Here is a 15,448-nt window from a genome sequence, read left to right as displayed (position 1 = left end):
CCACAGACTGAAGGTCCTGTGTAAAGTACTTCTCAAAAGATTTTTTTTTTTGAAGAGCAAGCAGTTTCTCAATGCTATTGTGTGGAGGTCGTGAGGACTTCAGTAAATGGGGAATTTTGTTAACATCAAGTGATTGCTGTGGAGCTGAAATAAGACAGTGTGTGTCAAAAGCCTGTAGCAGAGATGAGCCCAGGCAGATGTCCATTTGTAGCTATGATGGTTGTCTGTGCGTGAAGCACATGCAACCCATTAGTGGGTGGGGTGGTGTAATGTGTGGAAGAGAAGCTTCTGAGTAGAGCCCTCCTGGGTCTATGTCAGCATTTTACTGTACCCATCTCCAAAGTCCAGGCTCTTGTCATTAGCAGTTAATTGTTAAGAATTTCTTGCTTGTCCTCACTTGTCTTTGGTTTTCCGAGACAGGGTTTCTCTGTGTAGCCCTGGCTGTCCTGGAGCTCACTCTAGACCAGGCTGGCCTTGAACTCAGAAATCTGCCTGCCTCTGCCTCCCAAGTGCTGGGATTAAAGGCATGTGCCACCACTGCCCGACTTCTCACTTGTCTTTTTAAAACATTACTTAAGACACAGTCTCTGCCTCCCATGTGTGGTTTTGACGCTGCGTGCCACTATGCCATTTCCCTCCTCTTACCGTAGTGACTAGTTGGCATTCTTGCATGCTTCTCACAGACACACTCCCCTCTGTTTTCCTCGTCCTGTCTTCCTGGACCTTCAGATGATGGCGGTTTGGTTTTATTTGTTTGTTTTTATCCTGGCTCCCACTTTTTTCTGTCAATGATGCTTCTGTCTCTCCAGGTCCTCCAACAATGGAAACCATTTTTTCTCTCTCAGTCAAGAGAAAGAACCTCTGTTTCTGCTTTTTACCTGGGAAGAGGCCAGAGGGAGAGTCTAGGACTTTAAGATTGTATTTGTTTTTAGAAGACTTATTTTTATTTTATGTGCACGTGTGTTTTGCCTCCATATGTGTTTGTGTACTGTGTGTGTGCAGTGCCCACAAAGGCTAGAACAGGGCATCAGAACCCTTGGAACTGAAAGTACACATGATTGTGAGGTACCCTGTTGGGTACTGGGAGGGAAACCCAGGTCCTCTGCAAGAACATCTAGTGCTCTTAGCAATGAGCCATCTCTCCAGTCCTATTTTTATTTTTTAAATTATGTGTATCCCTGAGTGTAGATGTGGATGTGAGTACAGGTGCCAATGGAGGCTCGAGGTATCAGATCTCCTGAAGCTGAAATTAAAGGTGGTTGCGAGCCATCCGGTATGAGTGCTGAGAACCAAACCGAGTCCTCTGAAAGAACAGGAAGTACTTGAAATTGATGAGCCATCACTCCAACTCTGGGGCCCAGGCTTTTGAATAACCACTTAGGTTCTGTCTTACACCCTCCAGTGCCTCTGTGGGCAACATTAACCCTTCAGCTGAGGTCTAGGGATATGCCTGCTGAAACTCCTCTCTGGCTGTTGCACAGAGCCAGTGATTTCCTGTATCATTGCCTCTCCTAGACTCTTGGACCATAAAGACAAGATTCCTAGGTTCCTAAGCATAGAGAATTTGCTCATAGTCTTGCCTAACATTTTTGAGTCTTTGAAAATAGAAAATCCTTGAGCATCATCATGTCACCCGCATGCAGTGAGCCCAGCTTGCTGTGTCTGTCTGTTCCCTGTGTGTGGACACAAGTGCGAGGACCAGGCCAAGTTCTTGGAAAATTGGGTCCTTTCATTAACCATGGGACAGAAAGAGCTAAGTGTCTGTGGTTTTGCTCCAGCTGTTAGTAGGGGATGCACTCAGTGTACACCTGGTGTTCAGTAAATGACTGATTGTCACATGTCTGTTTTCTCATTTTTTTTCTCCAGTCTTCTGGCTGATTAGTCTTAGCTATTTATTCTAAATGTTAGACAAGTGCAGTTCTGAACTCCCTATTTGAAAGACACTCTCCCCACCCCTGGAGGTAAGGGGTGGTCCCCAGTTTTCCTTGACGAATCTCTTTGTCCCATTTCAACAGGAAGACAGACCCAGTGGGTTCAGGAGAAAAAAAAAAAAAGAATGCCCCAGCAGAGGGTCTGGAAAGAACCTAAGTGGCTGTCACCAAGGAGTCCCTCAGGATTAAAGTGTAGGCTCTGGGCCAGTCTTCAAAGTCCTGGGCTCTCAGCTCTAGGTTTTTCTAGAGGGTTTTAGGTTCGCATTTCCCTTGCATGGGACTGTAACTGTCATAGCGGTGACGTGTAAAGGGACCCTGAAATGTTTAGTTGTTTAGTTTTTTGCAGTGATGATCCTGATAATGGTGATAGCTCCGAGGTGACCAGGCTGGGCCCTACCTTCTGGAGTCTACGCTAATCATCACCCGTGCTTACAGAATGGAAACTTACTGAGCTCAGCTACATACAAGCAGAACCTGTATTCCCAGGACGGCAGCAGCAAATAAGAAAGGATGTCGAGCTTCTCTCTGTCTTCTCTCCTCATCTGCTGCCTTGGCTTTCTCTGCTTTCTACATGTTTGTGTGAGCAGGAAGGCAGGCCTACAGTGGCTGTAGAGCAGGTGCATCCCTGGCACTGGCTCAGAGGCCCTCTTTGGGGCCTTTTGGGTAGCACTCCTGAGGGCAGTAGATGCAATTCCCAAGTTGCTGGCTGCAAGCTTCAGCTTGCCTGCAGCCACAACTCCCCCAGAGGCTCAGGTGCAAGCAGGGCGGGAGAGTATAGCTGACTACACTTCAGGCCCCTGGCTTGGAGGCCTGTCAGGGAGGGAAGCTCCTGAGAGCCCTACCTGTGTTTATCTGTTCGTGAGCAGGAGCCAGGGAAACCTTAGGACTCCACCTTTCTTCCCTCTCCCTGAGGAGCTGGGCAGCCACAATAATCCCCAGGGCCAGTCACGAACACTAACACAGAATTATTTCTGTTGAAAAGGTGAGAGAAATATTTCTGAGAGAAAGGGTGAGAGGAGGCGATGGAGTTACACATGTTAGAGTTTTTTAAAAATGGTACTGAGGGATATATATGTTCTATAAGGGTGTAGAGAGCTAGGATGATAAGCTTTAGGCCTTTGAAGTCTGTATTGACCCCAGGAGGGTGTTGGCAAAGCTCTGGCTGATGGTTAACCTGATAGCCCAGCTCTGAGAGGGCAGAGCAGGAGGCCCACAGTGGTGTTTTGTCTGACACCTGAAACTCCCGTGTCTGTCTCCCGGCATAAATGTGACACCTGCTATAGGAGGACCAGGCCCTGGCAGCTGGTACTCTGGAAGGAGAGGCCTGGCCAGAAGCGGGAGGAATCACTTAACAGGGGACAATTGACAAGTGTCAGTCATTCAGTCCGCACATTCTTTAGCTCCAGTTGCTCCCAGGGGGCAAGCAATGGCTGGGTATCCACTGCCAGAATGGATACAGAGACAAGAGATGAAGAGGATCCAAATACAGTGCCTGTGCCTGGCACAGAGCATGTGCTTAGTGAACACCGGCAGGCCATGGGAGGTGATGGAGGACCACAAAGTCCAAGCAGCAGAGAGGACATATCCAAGTCCCCACTGCCCTGTTTGCTTACTCTCTGGTCAGAGAGCAGAGAGCTCCTGGCTCTGTGCAATTCACACAGTTCTAAAAAGGTTGGGATTCTTATCTCCCGACTCTCAAATCCAAACCCCCAACCCAGTAACTGTTAGGAGGAAGAGATGTGTATCAAGCACTTTATGAGTCAGACCCGGATAATGCACTGCTCACAGAAGGCCTGGTGAATGGAGCAGATGTTTCTATTCCCACCATCCCGATGAGGAAAGCAAGGTTAAGGAGATGATGTGGCTAGCTCAAGGCATTACAATTGTGTGTGTGTGTGTGTGTGCAGTTAGACCCGTCACTCTGAAGCCTGAAGACTCATCTATTGACCATCCAAATCTTCTATCTCAGAACCATGTAGACATACTTGTGACCTTTAGTTGAGGGCCTGGCTCCATTTAACCTCACTGGGTTTCCTATCTTTTCCTCATTGACCACAGAAAGAGCCTTCAGATGAAGAGGAATAGAACTGATCGATTGAGAGTTCTTCACTTAGTATAGACCTGAGTTCTGTTCTGAGTTCAGCAAGGAAGCCAGTACACTTTACAGCCAATGAGTGGATTAAGGAAATCAGTTGATGCTCAGTTACCAAGAAGAGACATCAAGAGCATTTAAGCTAGCTAAATTAGCCTAACAGGATTCTTCTTTAAAAAGGGGTGGGATGGAGGCTGGAAAGATGGCTCAGCAATTTAGAGCAATTGCTGTGCAGTCATGAGAACCAGAGTTCAGATCCTAGTGCCCATGTAATAAGCTGAGAATCTCACACATGTACAGGGGCATGGGACAGGAGCATTGCTAGGGCTTGTTGGCTTTCAGTCTTGCTGAGAAAACATGAACCTCAGGTTCATGGAGAGAGACCTAACCTCAAATAGTTATGGAGTGATTGAGGAGGGCTCCTGGTGCCTTCTGGTCTGCATGCATGCATATTCTTTACACACACACACACAGAGAGAGACAGAGACAGACAGACAGACACTTTGTGTGTGTGTGTGTGTGTGTGTGTGTGTGTGTGTGTGTGTGTGGCCTCCTTGGAGGCCAGAATTCTCAGTGACTTAATATGACTGAATATCTGGGTAGCAACCCATAGCCTATATCCATAGCTAAGCCCTCTCCTCTGACTTCAGGACTCCTCAAAGCTCTGCTAAAGAGTAGCTGCAGGAGAATGTGTAAATGGTGACAGACATTGGCTAGTGGGGGCTGTCTTCTTTAATCTTGGAAGACAAATAGATCCTTGGCTGAGAGCTCCAGGCTCCTCTTTCCGCACCTGACCTAATCCAGCATCTGAAAAGGCTCAAATGACGCCATGCCTCTGGCCTCTGAGGTGCTTTCTAAACACACACCATAACCACATAAGAAAGCAGGCTGACCCCCGAGTCAAGCTCCAGTCTGTGACTCTGTGCCCACCCTGCCCAGCGTCAGCACCTGGCACTCCTGCACAACGTGATGTCTACCCTCTGTGTGGCCAGACGGTGGTTGTACCCTGTGGTGGTTTGTTTTGCTGAGACACAGTCTTGCTATATAGCCCAGGTTAGCCTTGGATTCAACAGCCCCGCCTTTGTTCCCCTGGACTTTTGGTATGTTATAAGCATCTGCCACCACACTAAGCTGCTTATTCTCTGGTTTTTGTTTAGTTAGCTATGTCTCTGTTGGTGCTCACCCAGGGATCCCGCGACACTTGTGCCTTCTGCCAACTGTTCATTCCCAAGGGTGGATGGCTGTCAAACTCCTTTTATGTGATTCCCTGCCCCGCTCCAGTGGTACTTCAGTCTGACTCCTTCTGAGCAGAGCTTATGTTGTGCTAGCATGGACTCCAGAGCTGAGTTATAACCCTGCCCCTCAAGGGCTTCTTAGTAAAGCAGCCCAATGGCGAGGCCCCTGCCCCCTCAGGTTCTCACTGTACTCTTGTTTGTTCTATGATCCCAGATTGGTCATCTCAGCAGCCTTGCTCCCATTTTCCTTACCTGGAGTGAGGATAAAGTGATCTTAAAAACTGGTCTGATGGTTCATGATTCTGGCTTATGGGCCACAGTGTTGTAAGTTCGCTTACTTTAAGCCCAACACCCCTGCCCAACCATTCTCTCTATAGTCAAGAAGGCGTTGTAATTCTATTGAATTACAGACTGACCACTGGGTTCTGACTCTTCCCACCCTTACCTTGCCTCTTTGTTTGTGTAGGAATGCTTGCTTGCACATCAACAGTTTCCTGTTCCCCTCCTTCCCACCACGGTTCTTTCTGCCTCCTCAGATGTGTGCACACTAACCAGTTCCAGGGCAGGCACGAGTGTGTCTCAGGTAGCTCCAGATCAGGACAGAACTAAGTTTGTGGAACAAATACAAAGTTTTAGGCCCTCTTTCTCCTGCCTCCTCCAGTTCTGGTTCTATCTAGCAATCCTAATGATCAGAGAGAAGCACCCCTTCCCCTTCCCCCTTTATCCCCAGCTCCCATAATCCTCTGCTGCTGCCCTGGAAGTAGCCTTTGCCACCATTTCTTGACTGGGCCTGTGAGAAGTCACCTACCATGAACAGACATTGGCTAGTGGGGTAAGAATCATGTTGTAGTGGACCCACAGTACATGGCAATAGCCCAGTTCACCTTCTCTGACTTAGGGCAGGAAGGCTTTCCCGTCATCTGCCTCACCCGTTTCATACCTACCCTATGAGGTGGGGTGAGGAGAAGCCAGTCACCTCTCTTATCTCTACAGATTTATGGGCTCCTGAATTAAGTTGTCCTTATTCTTTCCTTCTTCCCTTTCACAGGGTATGGCAGCTGGCGAGAACTGGCCAAGGCCCTAGCCAGCAGGAACATCCCAGCCGTTGATCCGAATCTCCAATTCTATCGTCCCCAGCGGCTGAGCCTCAAGGTGTGTGGCATGTCTAGTCTGTTTTCCACCCTCATCGCTGGTGGATCATCCAGGGCCATCAGTTGCTCTCAGCTGCTCTCCAAAGAAGGAAAATCTTTGTGGTATATGCAGAGGGGAGACAGCTGGTAGAACCCTAGTCTTACCTTGAAGTTCTAGCTGAGTGCAAATATCTATCTTGCCTTCCTCAAAGGCCCAGTGGGCCTAGTTGTTTAGGCTTTTCGCACCATTGTTCACACTATCCAAGTCTGAGCTGTTCCAGGTATGTGGCATATGTCTCAGACAACACACCATAAGTTGGGGGTATGTATGGCTTAGAGGTAGAACTTTTGTCTAGCTTGATTTCATCCCTGTCTACACATACACACACACACACACACACACACACACACACACACACACACACACACACACAGCATTTCTGCATATTAACCAGCATATCCTAGAGACAGGACTGCCCCAGTGCCAGGCGCATGGTACTGAAACCCAGAGGTAGTAAAGTAGACAATACCCTTCCCCAAAAATAGCTGGGGTGTAGATTGTCATGAAGCATTTCTCTATAGTGTTGCTCAGGTGGTAAATTAGGGAAACTGAGGGCCATCCAATTTGGACCCTCTTCTCACCCCCAACCCCGGCAACCATTAATCACAGAACAGAAATGGATCCCCAAAGTTGGATGAGATCAAAGTAACTCTGTGGCCCCATATGGTAGGGAGGGCCTAGGGTGTCTGGGAGAGGCTCCCATTTGTTGAGACCAGTGACAAGTCTGGGTAGAACTTGGGGGTGGAAGTTGAAGGAATAAGAAATCACAGCTCCTGTTCCAAGGAGGTCCAAAGTCCATTTTTCTCATGATTGAAAAATTCAGGGAAGTGAGCAGAAACCAGAGTGCATATTGACAAGCCTGAGATACTCTTCTCAGGGATGTGGTGTAAATAATGAATGAGACAGTGCCCCTTAAGCTGACAAGCTTCCTTGAAGCAGGACCTATATGTCTCATGACCCCTGCCTTCTCCACAGGCAGCTTCAAGGAGCCCAGAATCCTGTCCTGTCTTCAATTTCTCAATAATATTTTCACCAAGTTCATTCTTTGTTTCTCTGATAGGACCAAGAAATTGCCCGAAGTAGGAGTAAGAACAGTAGCTACTTAAAGTGGAACAAGCCTGTCCCTTGGCTCTCAGAGGTAAAGGTCTCTACTGAACCTGGTCTGTGTGTGTAGGGGGTGGGGGTTGCTGGTGTTCTGCCTGCCGTGTATGCGTATCCTTTGGTTAGGCTAGAAGAGGGTGTTGAATCCCCTGGAACTGGAATTATAGACAGTTGTAGGTTCTAGGAATTGAACCCTGGTCTTCTGAAAGAGCAGCCAGTGCTCTTAACCATTGAGCCATCTCTCCAGCCCCGAACCTGGTCTTTAAAGGCACTTAAACAGATGAAATGGGAGCACAAACATTTGATGCAGGCCTACTGTGTGCCTGTCTGTCTCCCATGCGCTGTTTTGACTCTATAAAGCAGTATTGTATTAACCCAGCCTTCTGTTGCTAGAGCAAACGCCTGGCACAATCCACTCCTAAGGAAGAAGGGTGTCATCACTCATGGTTTCAGAGGTTTTAGTTCTAGCTTGTTTTGCTCTGTTGCTTTGCGCCTGTGTAGCACAGCACATCGAGGTGAGAGCTAAAGGGGGGTTTATCCTAACATCAGGGTGGATAGGAGCAGAGAAGAGGGGGAAGGGCTGGTCCTAATATTCCTCCAGCAGCAGGCCTCTAGAACCTGCTTCCTTTAGGCTTCACCGTTCGTTCCCTGTAGCACTGTAGGCTGGGACTTATGAGACACTGTACATCCAAACCGTAGTGGTCATTATCCTTATTTTATAGGTGAGAAAGCAGTGTCTAGGGAAGTTAACAAGACTTTCATGGCTATGCCAATCCCCAGTCTTAAAGATAACAACCTCCCCAAGAGTTCTTTCTCAAACCATTAAATCTCAGATATTCCAGGAAGAAAGGAATCAGTTGTTTAAAAAGGATTAAAACAAAAACAAAAACAAAACATAAAAACCCACTGTGCCGGGCCACTGTTCTTGGAAATGCACATTAGCATATGAAAGATTCTGAGAAATCCTGGGGAAATCTGTTTAGCTTGGTTTAGCTCAGCAGGTCCCAAATTTATTTGCCCCTGAATTGCCTTTTCCATAAATGCCTGTTAAGATTCTGAGCTACCGATGTTCTAAAGAAACATGCATTAAGAATCGGCTTCAGAAAGCAGTTGTCATGGGTCCAAAAATCACACCAGGTACAGTGACACAGCAGGGCAGTTAGTCACTTGAGCCTGCAAAGCAAAGCAACAGTCTGTCGCTTAACAAAACCTCAGCCATCCTGAAACCTTGTACTTAAGGACTTCGGTATTCTTTTTATTTATTTATTTTTTTAATGAACATGCCCATTGAGTACCTTGAGTCCATGTTTATACTCAAGCTCTAGAAGAGCGTGGTGTTCTGGGGTGTCATATTTTACTGTGTGTTTAGAGCCCAGGATCTTCATCTTGGGGCCTTCATCTGGGGCAGATAGAGACTGTTTTTCTTGGCTGTCGGTGTGGGCCAGTCTATTGTCTTTGTTGTTCCTGCTGCAGATTGATCTCCAGCTTGGGTGGTTTGATTTCCAACCCACCCACACAAGAGCCAGAGTGAAGGAGACAATGTTAGCCCCCTCTGCTCCGTGACACTGTCTGTTTTAAAGCCCAGTGGGAGGGTGGATTGCAATGCTGGTACCTTTGTTCTAGGTGATATCACCAGGTCACTGGAGACAGGATGCGGAGCCATTGCCTTAAAGATCAGTGGCTCTGGTATCTAGGCTTCGCTCTATTTGGGTAGCTTGGTTCTCTTTTCTTTTCTACCTTTTTTTTTGTTGTTTATTTTTGAGACAGGGTCTCTCATATTGCCCAGGCTGGCTGTAGAGTTGTCTCAACTGTGTAGTTGAGAATGAACCTGAACTCCTCCTCTGCCTTCAGCTTTCAAGGGCTGGGATTACAGGCATGTGCCAGCGCTTCCAGCATGGTCTCATTTGCTCACTCTCTCTGTCTGTTATTTTGGAGATATGATCTCACTGTGTAGCTCAGGCTAGCCTGAAAGTTATGATCCTCCAGCCTCAGCTTCCTGAATACTGGAATTAGAGGCATGTGCCACCATTACCTGTCCTAGAATGGACTCTTTTCTTGAGAAAAAGAGGCCTTGTCTGGGTTGGAACTCACAGAACCAGCCTCGGCCTACAGAGTACTGCGGTTCAAGGCCTGTGCTACCACACCCGGCCAGAATCGACTTTTCTTGTTTTTTGGGGGTTTTGTTGGTTGGTTGATTTTGAAGACAGTATTTTCCTGTGTAGCCCTGGCTGCTCTATTCTGTAGACCAGACTGGCCTCGAACTCACAGAGATCCATCTGCCTCTGTCTCCCATGTGCTGGGGTTAAAGGCCTATGCTACCACCACCTGGCCAGAATTGAGTTTTAAAAGAAATATTTGGTATCTTTGTACATGTATGTGACCTTTCAGTGGTAAATGGCCGATTTCATTTTTTAAACATCAAAGGATTGAAAATACTCAATCTTCATAGATCTTTAGAGAATCCCTGATTTCCTAGGACAGATTGATGAGTGACAGCCACTCCAACCCAGCTTCTCCATCCCTCCCATGAGGGGGACTTGTGTGTGCCCAGCTCAGTGGCTCTCGGATTAGGGTGCCCACCCACTTTGCAGGCAGTGTGTCTGAGAAGTTGAAGTTAGTGGAGAGTCTTGCTCTAAGTGAATACTTCAGGCCTTGCCTCTCTGCCCTGGGTAGCAGCTGTTGCTACTGTCCTTAGTGTGTCAGAGGGGACTAAGCAGATTGGACAGCTGAGACTGTGTATTTAGAATACCTGTTCTTAGAAACTTTCTGGTACGCTGGCAAACTCCAGTGCCAGCCATCTCGTCTGTTGGTCAGTGTGCAAGTCCATTAGAACACTCTGTCCACCCAGGAGAGTCCTCTAAACAAAAATAATTACAAGGGTCAGGGAGTGGTGGTGCATATCTTTAATCCCAGCACTTGGGAGGCAGAAGCAGGCAGATCTTTGTGAGTTTGAGGTCTGCAGAATGAGTGACTTCTAGAACAATCAGGGCTACACAGAGAGACTCTGCCTTTTTTTTTTTGTTTTTTTTTTGGATTTTTTTGAGACAGGGTTTCTCTCTATAGTCCTGTCTGTCCTGGAACTCACTCTGTAGACCAGGCTGGCCTCAAACTCAGAAATCCACCTGCCTCTACCTCCCAAGTGCTGAGATTAAAGGCATGTGCCACCACTGCCTGGCACGAGACCCTGTCTTAAAAAAAACAAAATAATAATAACTTAATAATAATAAAGTAATTATATAAATAATTACTGTAGTAGTTATTTATTACAATATATAATATTATTATTAAAATAATAGTAGTAATAATTATTATAAGCAAGGAAGGTGAATCCAGCTGACCTAAGCAAGCCACAGATTTGGTAGATAAAGCTTCTCACCTGTGAACAGAGGTAGGACATAGACTCAAAGCTTTGGCTTTGTTTCCAGTGTTTAATCCAGAGCCTCACACATTGTTCTGTTCTGGGTTTGTTCTTGTTTTGCTGTTCCTTTGTTTGTTGTTTTTGAGACATGAAGCCTAAAACTGCTTAGAGCTTACATTAGCTCAAGATGTCCTAGAGCCCACAGTGATTTTTTACCTCAGGATCACAGGCTTGTGTCACCATAGCCAGCTCGTCATTGTTTGGGAGAGGTGGCAGAAGATAACTCTCAGGAATCCGATCCCAGCAGTCCTACTGTGAGACGGCAAGGTCTCTTGTGTGCTTAGGTCTTAGTGATTGTCCTGTGTCCTCCCAGCTCACAGTAGGACTGCTGGGATTGCAGACTTGGTCCACGGCCAACTTTTTATGTAGCTGAAGATGGAACTCAGGTTGCTGGCTTGTGAGGCAAGCACTTTTACCACTGAGACATCTCCCTGGCCCTTGTTACTGCTTTTTATTTACTTCTAATATTTTTGTTTGTTTTTTTACGAGACAGGGTTTCTCTGTGCAGTCCAAGCTGTAGACTGGGCTGGCCTCAAACTGACAGAGATCTACCTGCCTCTGCCTCCTAAGTGCTGGGACTAAAGGTGTGCGCCACCTCCAGCTGGCTTTGTTACTGCTTTGTAAAAAAGAATTTTGGAGAGAGGTCTGATGCTATCAACCATCCCAGCACTCAGAAGTCTGAGGCAAGTGGATCACTCTGGGTTTGAGGATAGCCTAGGCTACGTGTTGAGACTTTATCTTAAAAACAAAACTTTTACTGATCTAGTTCATATTCCTTACAAGTTACACTGTGGAACCTAGTAGCTTTTGCTACAATTAACAGAGATGTGTGTCATCATATATTTATCTTGCTGGCTCAGTCACTCAGTGGTATGGCATCTGCTTGAAAGAAATGCTTGAGGCCTTAGATACAATTCATGGGTTGGAGATGTAGCCTAGTGTGTACCAGGCCTCTGAGATCAGTCCCCAGCAGTGCATATGAACTGGGGTGGTGGCACAGACTAGTAGTCTCGGTATTCAGGAGGTGGAGACAGGAGGATCAGAAGTTTACAATCATCCCTGGCTACATAGCAAGTTTGAAGCCAGGCTGTGCTACAGGGGACCTTGTCTCAAAGAAGGAAAAGAAAACCCTGCACCCCAGCCACCCTCCACACTTTGTCCCAGCCCTCAGCATAAGTTGTCTACTTTCTTTTTTTCTTTTTTTTTCTTTTTGGTTTTTTCGAGACACGGTTTCTCTGTGTAGCCGTGGCTGTCCTGGAACTCACTCTGTAGACCAGGCTGGCCTCGAACTCAGAAATCCACCTGCCTCTGCCTCCCAAGTGCTGGGATTAAAGGCATGCTCCACCGCTGCCCGGTGTCTACTTTCTTTATAATTAAAAAAAAATATTTTATGTGTATGAGCATTTTTCCAAATGTATGTATGTAGTACATGTGTTCCTGGTGCCCATGGAGGCCAGAGATGTCCGATCCCCAGATCTAGAGTAATAGGTGTTTAATAGCCACCATGTGAGTGTTGGGAACTGAACCTATATCTTCTGTAAGAGCAAAGGTGTCCTCTTCCTGTCCTCGATACTTCATAGAAATGGAATCATGAGCTGGGAGTCGGTGATGCATTGCTTTAATCCCAGCAAAGGCAGGGCCAGCATGAGTTCAAGGCCAGCATGGTTCTATAGAGTGTGTTCCAGGACAGCCAGAGCTACACAGGGAAACCCTGTCTCAGAGAGAGATGGGGGTGGGTCATGAAATGTGAAGTGTGTGTCCCCAGTCTGGCTCGGCATAGATAAGCCATGCTTTAAAATTTGTCCAGCTGAGTCAGCAGAAAGGATGACCTACTGTGTGTGTGTGTTTGTGTGTGATGTTTGTAACTGAGACTCTCAGGGACTGTCACGGTCCTACCATTGTGGTCTTTGGTGGTGTAATGGCCGTAGGGGTTATAGATCCACTGAGGACATTCTAGACAGCAGCACCAGCTCCCCGGCCTGCAGGGCACAGCTGTCCATCCACTTGACTGTCTGCTGGTCTTTTTCCTTGGCTTCTGCTACTGCTACACGTTTCCCTCTCCCTCTCTGTGTCTCTCATGGAACAGAAGTTCCTAGGAGGATGTGGAGACAGGAAGAGCTGAAGTCCACATTCTATTTATCCCTTCCCTTTGGTAGACAGATTGTTGCTAATCTGGGGCCATGCTGACTAAGGCTGTGGTGAACACTGGTGTAAGATTTGCTGTGGATTAGGCTTTATTGCTTTCAGAGATGCACTGGCTGGTTTTGTGTGTCAACTTGACACAGGCTGGAGTTATCACAGATAGGAGCTGCAGTTGGGGAAGTGCCTCCATGAGATCCAGCTGTGGGGCATTTTCTCAATTAGTGATCAAGGGGGGTAGGGCCCCTTGTGGGTGGTGCCATCCCTGGGCTGGAAGTCTTGGGTTCTATAAGAGAGCAGGCTGAGCAAGCCAGGAGAAGCAAGCCAGTAAAGAACATCTCTCCATGGCCTCTGCATCAGCTCCTGCTTTCTGACCTGCTTGAGTTCCAGTCCTGACTTCCTTTGTGATAAACAGCAATGTGGAAGTAAGCTAAATAAACCCTTTCCTCCCCAACTTGCTTCATGGTCATCATGTTTGTGCAGAAATAGAAACCCTGACTAAGATAAGAGCCCACATGACCATCGTGTGTGTCTCACTGTCTTCACACTTTGGTCACACAGTGAGACACCTATAGCATCTCAGTTCCTTATGAACCTTATGAAGGGGAAATTTCACTCATCGGGTTCTACAGAATGGGCCTCCAGCCTTCCCCAAGCTCCAGAATGGCCCTTATCATCCTAGCGTCTGAAGCCCCTTCATTCCACGGGGGAGTACCCTCAAATTGAGAGCAGACCAGAAATGAGGAGTATGGCTTAATGATAGTGTTTATCTCACTTATGAGACCCTCCCCCCCAGATTCAACTTCCAGCACTGTTTAAAGAATAAAAGTGGGGAGGAGTTCATGGAGTTTTCAGAACTCTGTCCGGGAATCTGGTATGTATGAATCAGTGGCCTGTTTGACTGCACATGGAGGTCAAGTCAGGCCTCACTGGCACCAAGCTGAAGCACCCATCAGGTGTGCTTGTGACACAGCAGCAGCAGCTACAACAAGGGTCAGCCAGCACTCACAGCCCAGGCAACTGATCTCTCTGGTCCCTCTGTAACAGCTCCAAGCACAGGTGACAACAACTGGTGTATACATCTCAAGTCTTAGTCTTTTAAGCTCTATCTATCTATCTATCTATCTATCTATCTATCTATCTATCTCTATGCCCGCCTCCTCCCCAGTTAAGTGCTTTATAAACCACTGAGCTTCCAGGCAGTGGTGGCGCATGCCTTTAATCCCAGCACTTGGGAGGCAGAGGCAGGCGGATTTCTGAGTTTGAGGCCAGCCCGGTCTACAGAGTGAGTTCTAGGACAGCCAGGGCTACACAGAGAAACCCTGTCTCAAGAAACCAAATAAAATAAAATAAAATAAAATAAAATAAAATAAACCACTGAGCTTACTCCTCCCTCTGTCATCTAACTGCACAGTGAACACATTAACCGGTACAAAGAACTCAGTGGTGGAATGGATTGCTGTGGATTCACCTTCTACAAGCATTTGTTCATTCACATACTTCAGATGTGCTGGGCCACATGGGAAGGAGCCGTTAGGGTCTTAGACGTTTTTGAGCAAACTTTTGAGGAACAAACAGGAGCCTAATGAGGAAACGGCATTGGTACAACCGTGGAAGGCTGAGAGTTGGATGGTTGGGCGACAAAGGCTGGGAGTGGGATGTGGAGGGCGCGTGTGGTGTGGGGGCCGGGAAGGCAGGTCAGTCATAAAGGTCAGAGTGAGGTTTTAGTCTGCAGTCGCCTGAAGTCTTTAGCTGCAGAGTGACTTGCTTCATCGGATCAGTGCAGTTGCTTCAGAACAGTCCTGGGGGCAGTAAGAACACCCAGGGCAGGGGAGCTGCCACCATCCACCTCCTCCTGCTGCTGGTCTGGAAAGCCCAGTAAGGCCCAGCAGAGATGGAGTAGGCCTCACCTTCCGAGCCGGCATACCCCGTCTGCCCCCCACCATCTCCATGGAGTCATTGCTGTGTGTTCTCAGGGAGTCACTTCCTGAGCCCCGATATCCTCCCTTCTAAATGAGACAATCTGACAGATACTCTCTCCAGTACAGCTAACTGCAAGTTCCAAACTGGCTCAGCGGTTAAGAGCGCTGACTGCTCTTCCAGAGGTCATGAGCTCAAATCCCAGCAACCATATGGTGGCTCACAACCATCTGTAATGGGATCTGATGCCCACTTCTGGTGTATATGAAGACAGCTAGAGTGTACTTACATATAATAAATAAAGCTTGGAGGAAACCGTCCCCTTCCCTGGCCTTCTGCCTATGCCAGGCAAAGGAGAGGGACTGCCGCTGAGGCAGAGGTGTCAGAGTCCCGAAAATGGAACAACACAAAACACAAATTC

General features: G+C 47.4%; 1 protein-coding gene across 2 annotated transcripts in view; it reads left to right on the top strand.

Moving 5' to 3' along the window:
• Positions 1 to 15,448, top strand: part of B4galnt3 (beta-1,4-N-acetyl-galactosaminyltransferase 3) — a 102,149-nt gene that overhangs the window by 61,372 nt on the left and 25,329 nt on the right. For both annotated transcript variants that reach the window (XM_031383215.1, XM_031383214.1), the window contains exons 2-3: positions 6,307 to 6,410; positions 7,510 to 7,587. In XM_031383215.1, the coding sequence (XP_031239075.1) occupies positions 6,307 to 6,410; positions 7,510 to 7,587 (182 nt within the window). The remainder of the gene's footprint in view (positions 1 to 6,306; positions 6,411 to 7,509; positions 7,588 to 15,448) is intronic.

This window comes from Mastomys coucha, unplaced genomic scaffold, assembly GCF_008632895.1.
Source record: "Mastomys coucha isolate ucsf_1 unplaced genomic scaffold, UCSF_Mcou_1 pScaffold20, whole genome shotgun sequence".
NCBI classification, from domain to species: Eukaryota; Metazoa; Chordata; class Mammalia; order Rodentia; family Muridae; genus Mastomys; species Mastomys coucha.
The sequence above is the reverse complement of the archived record's forward strand: the minus strand, read 5'-3'. Positions and strand labels throughout refer to the sequence as shown.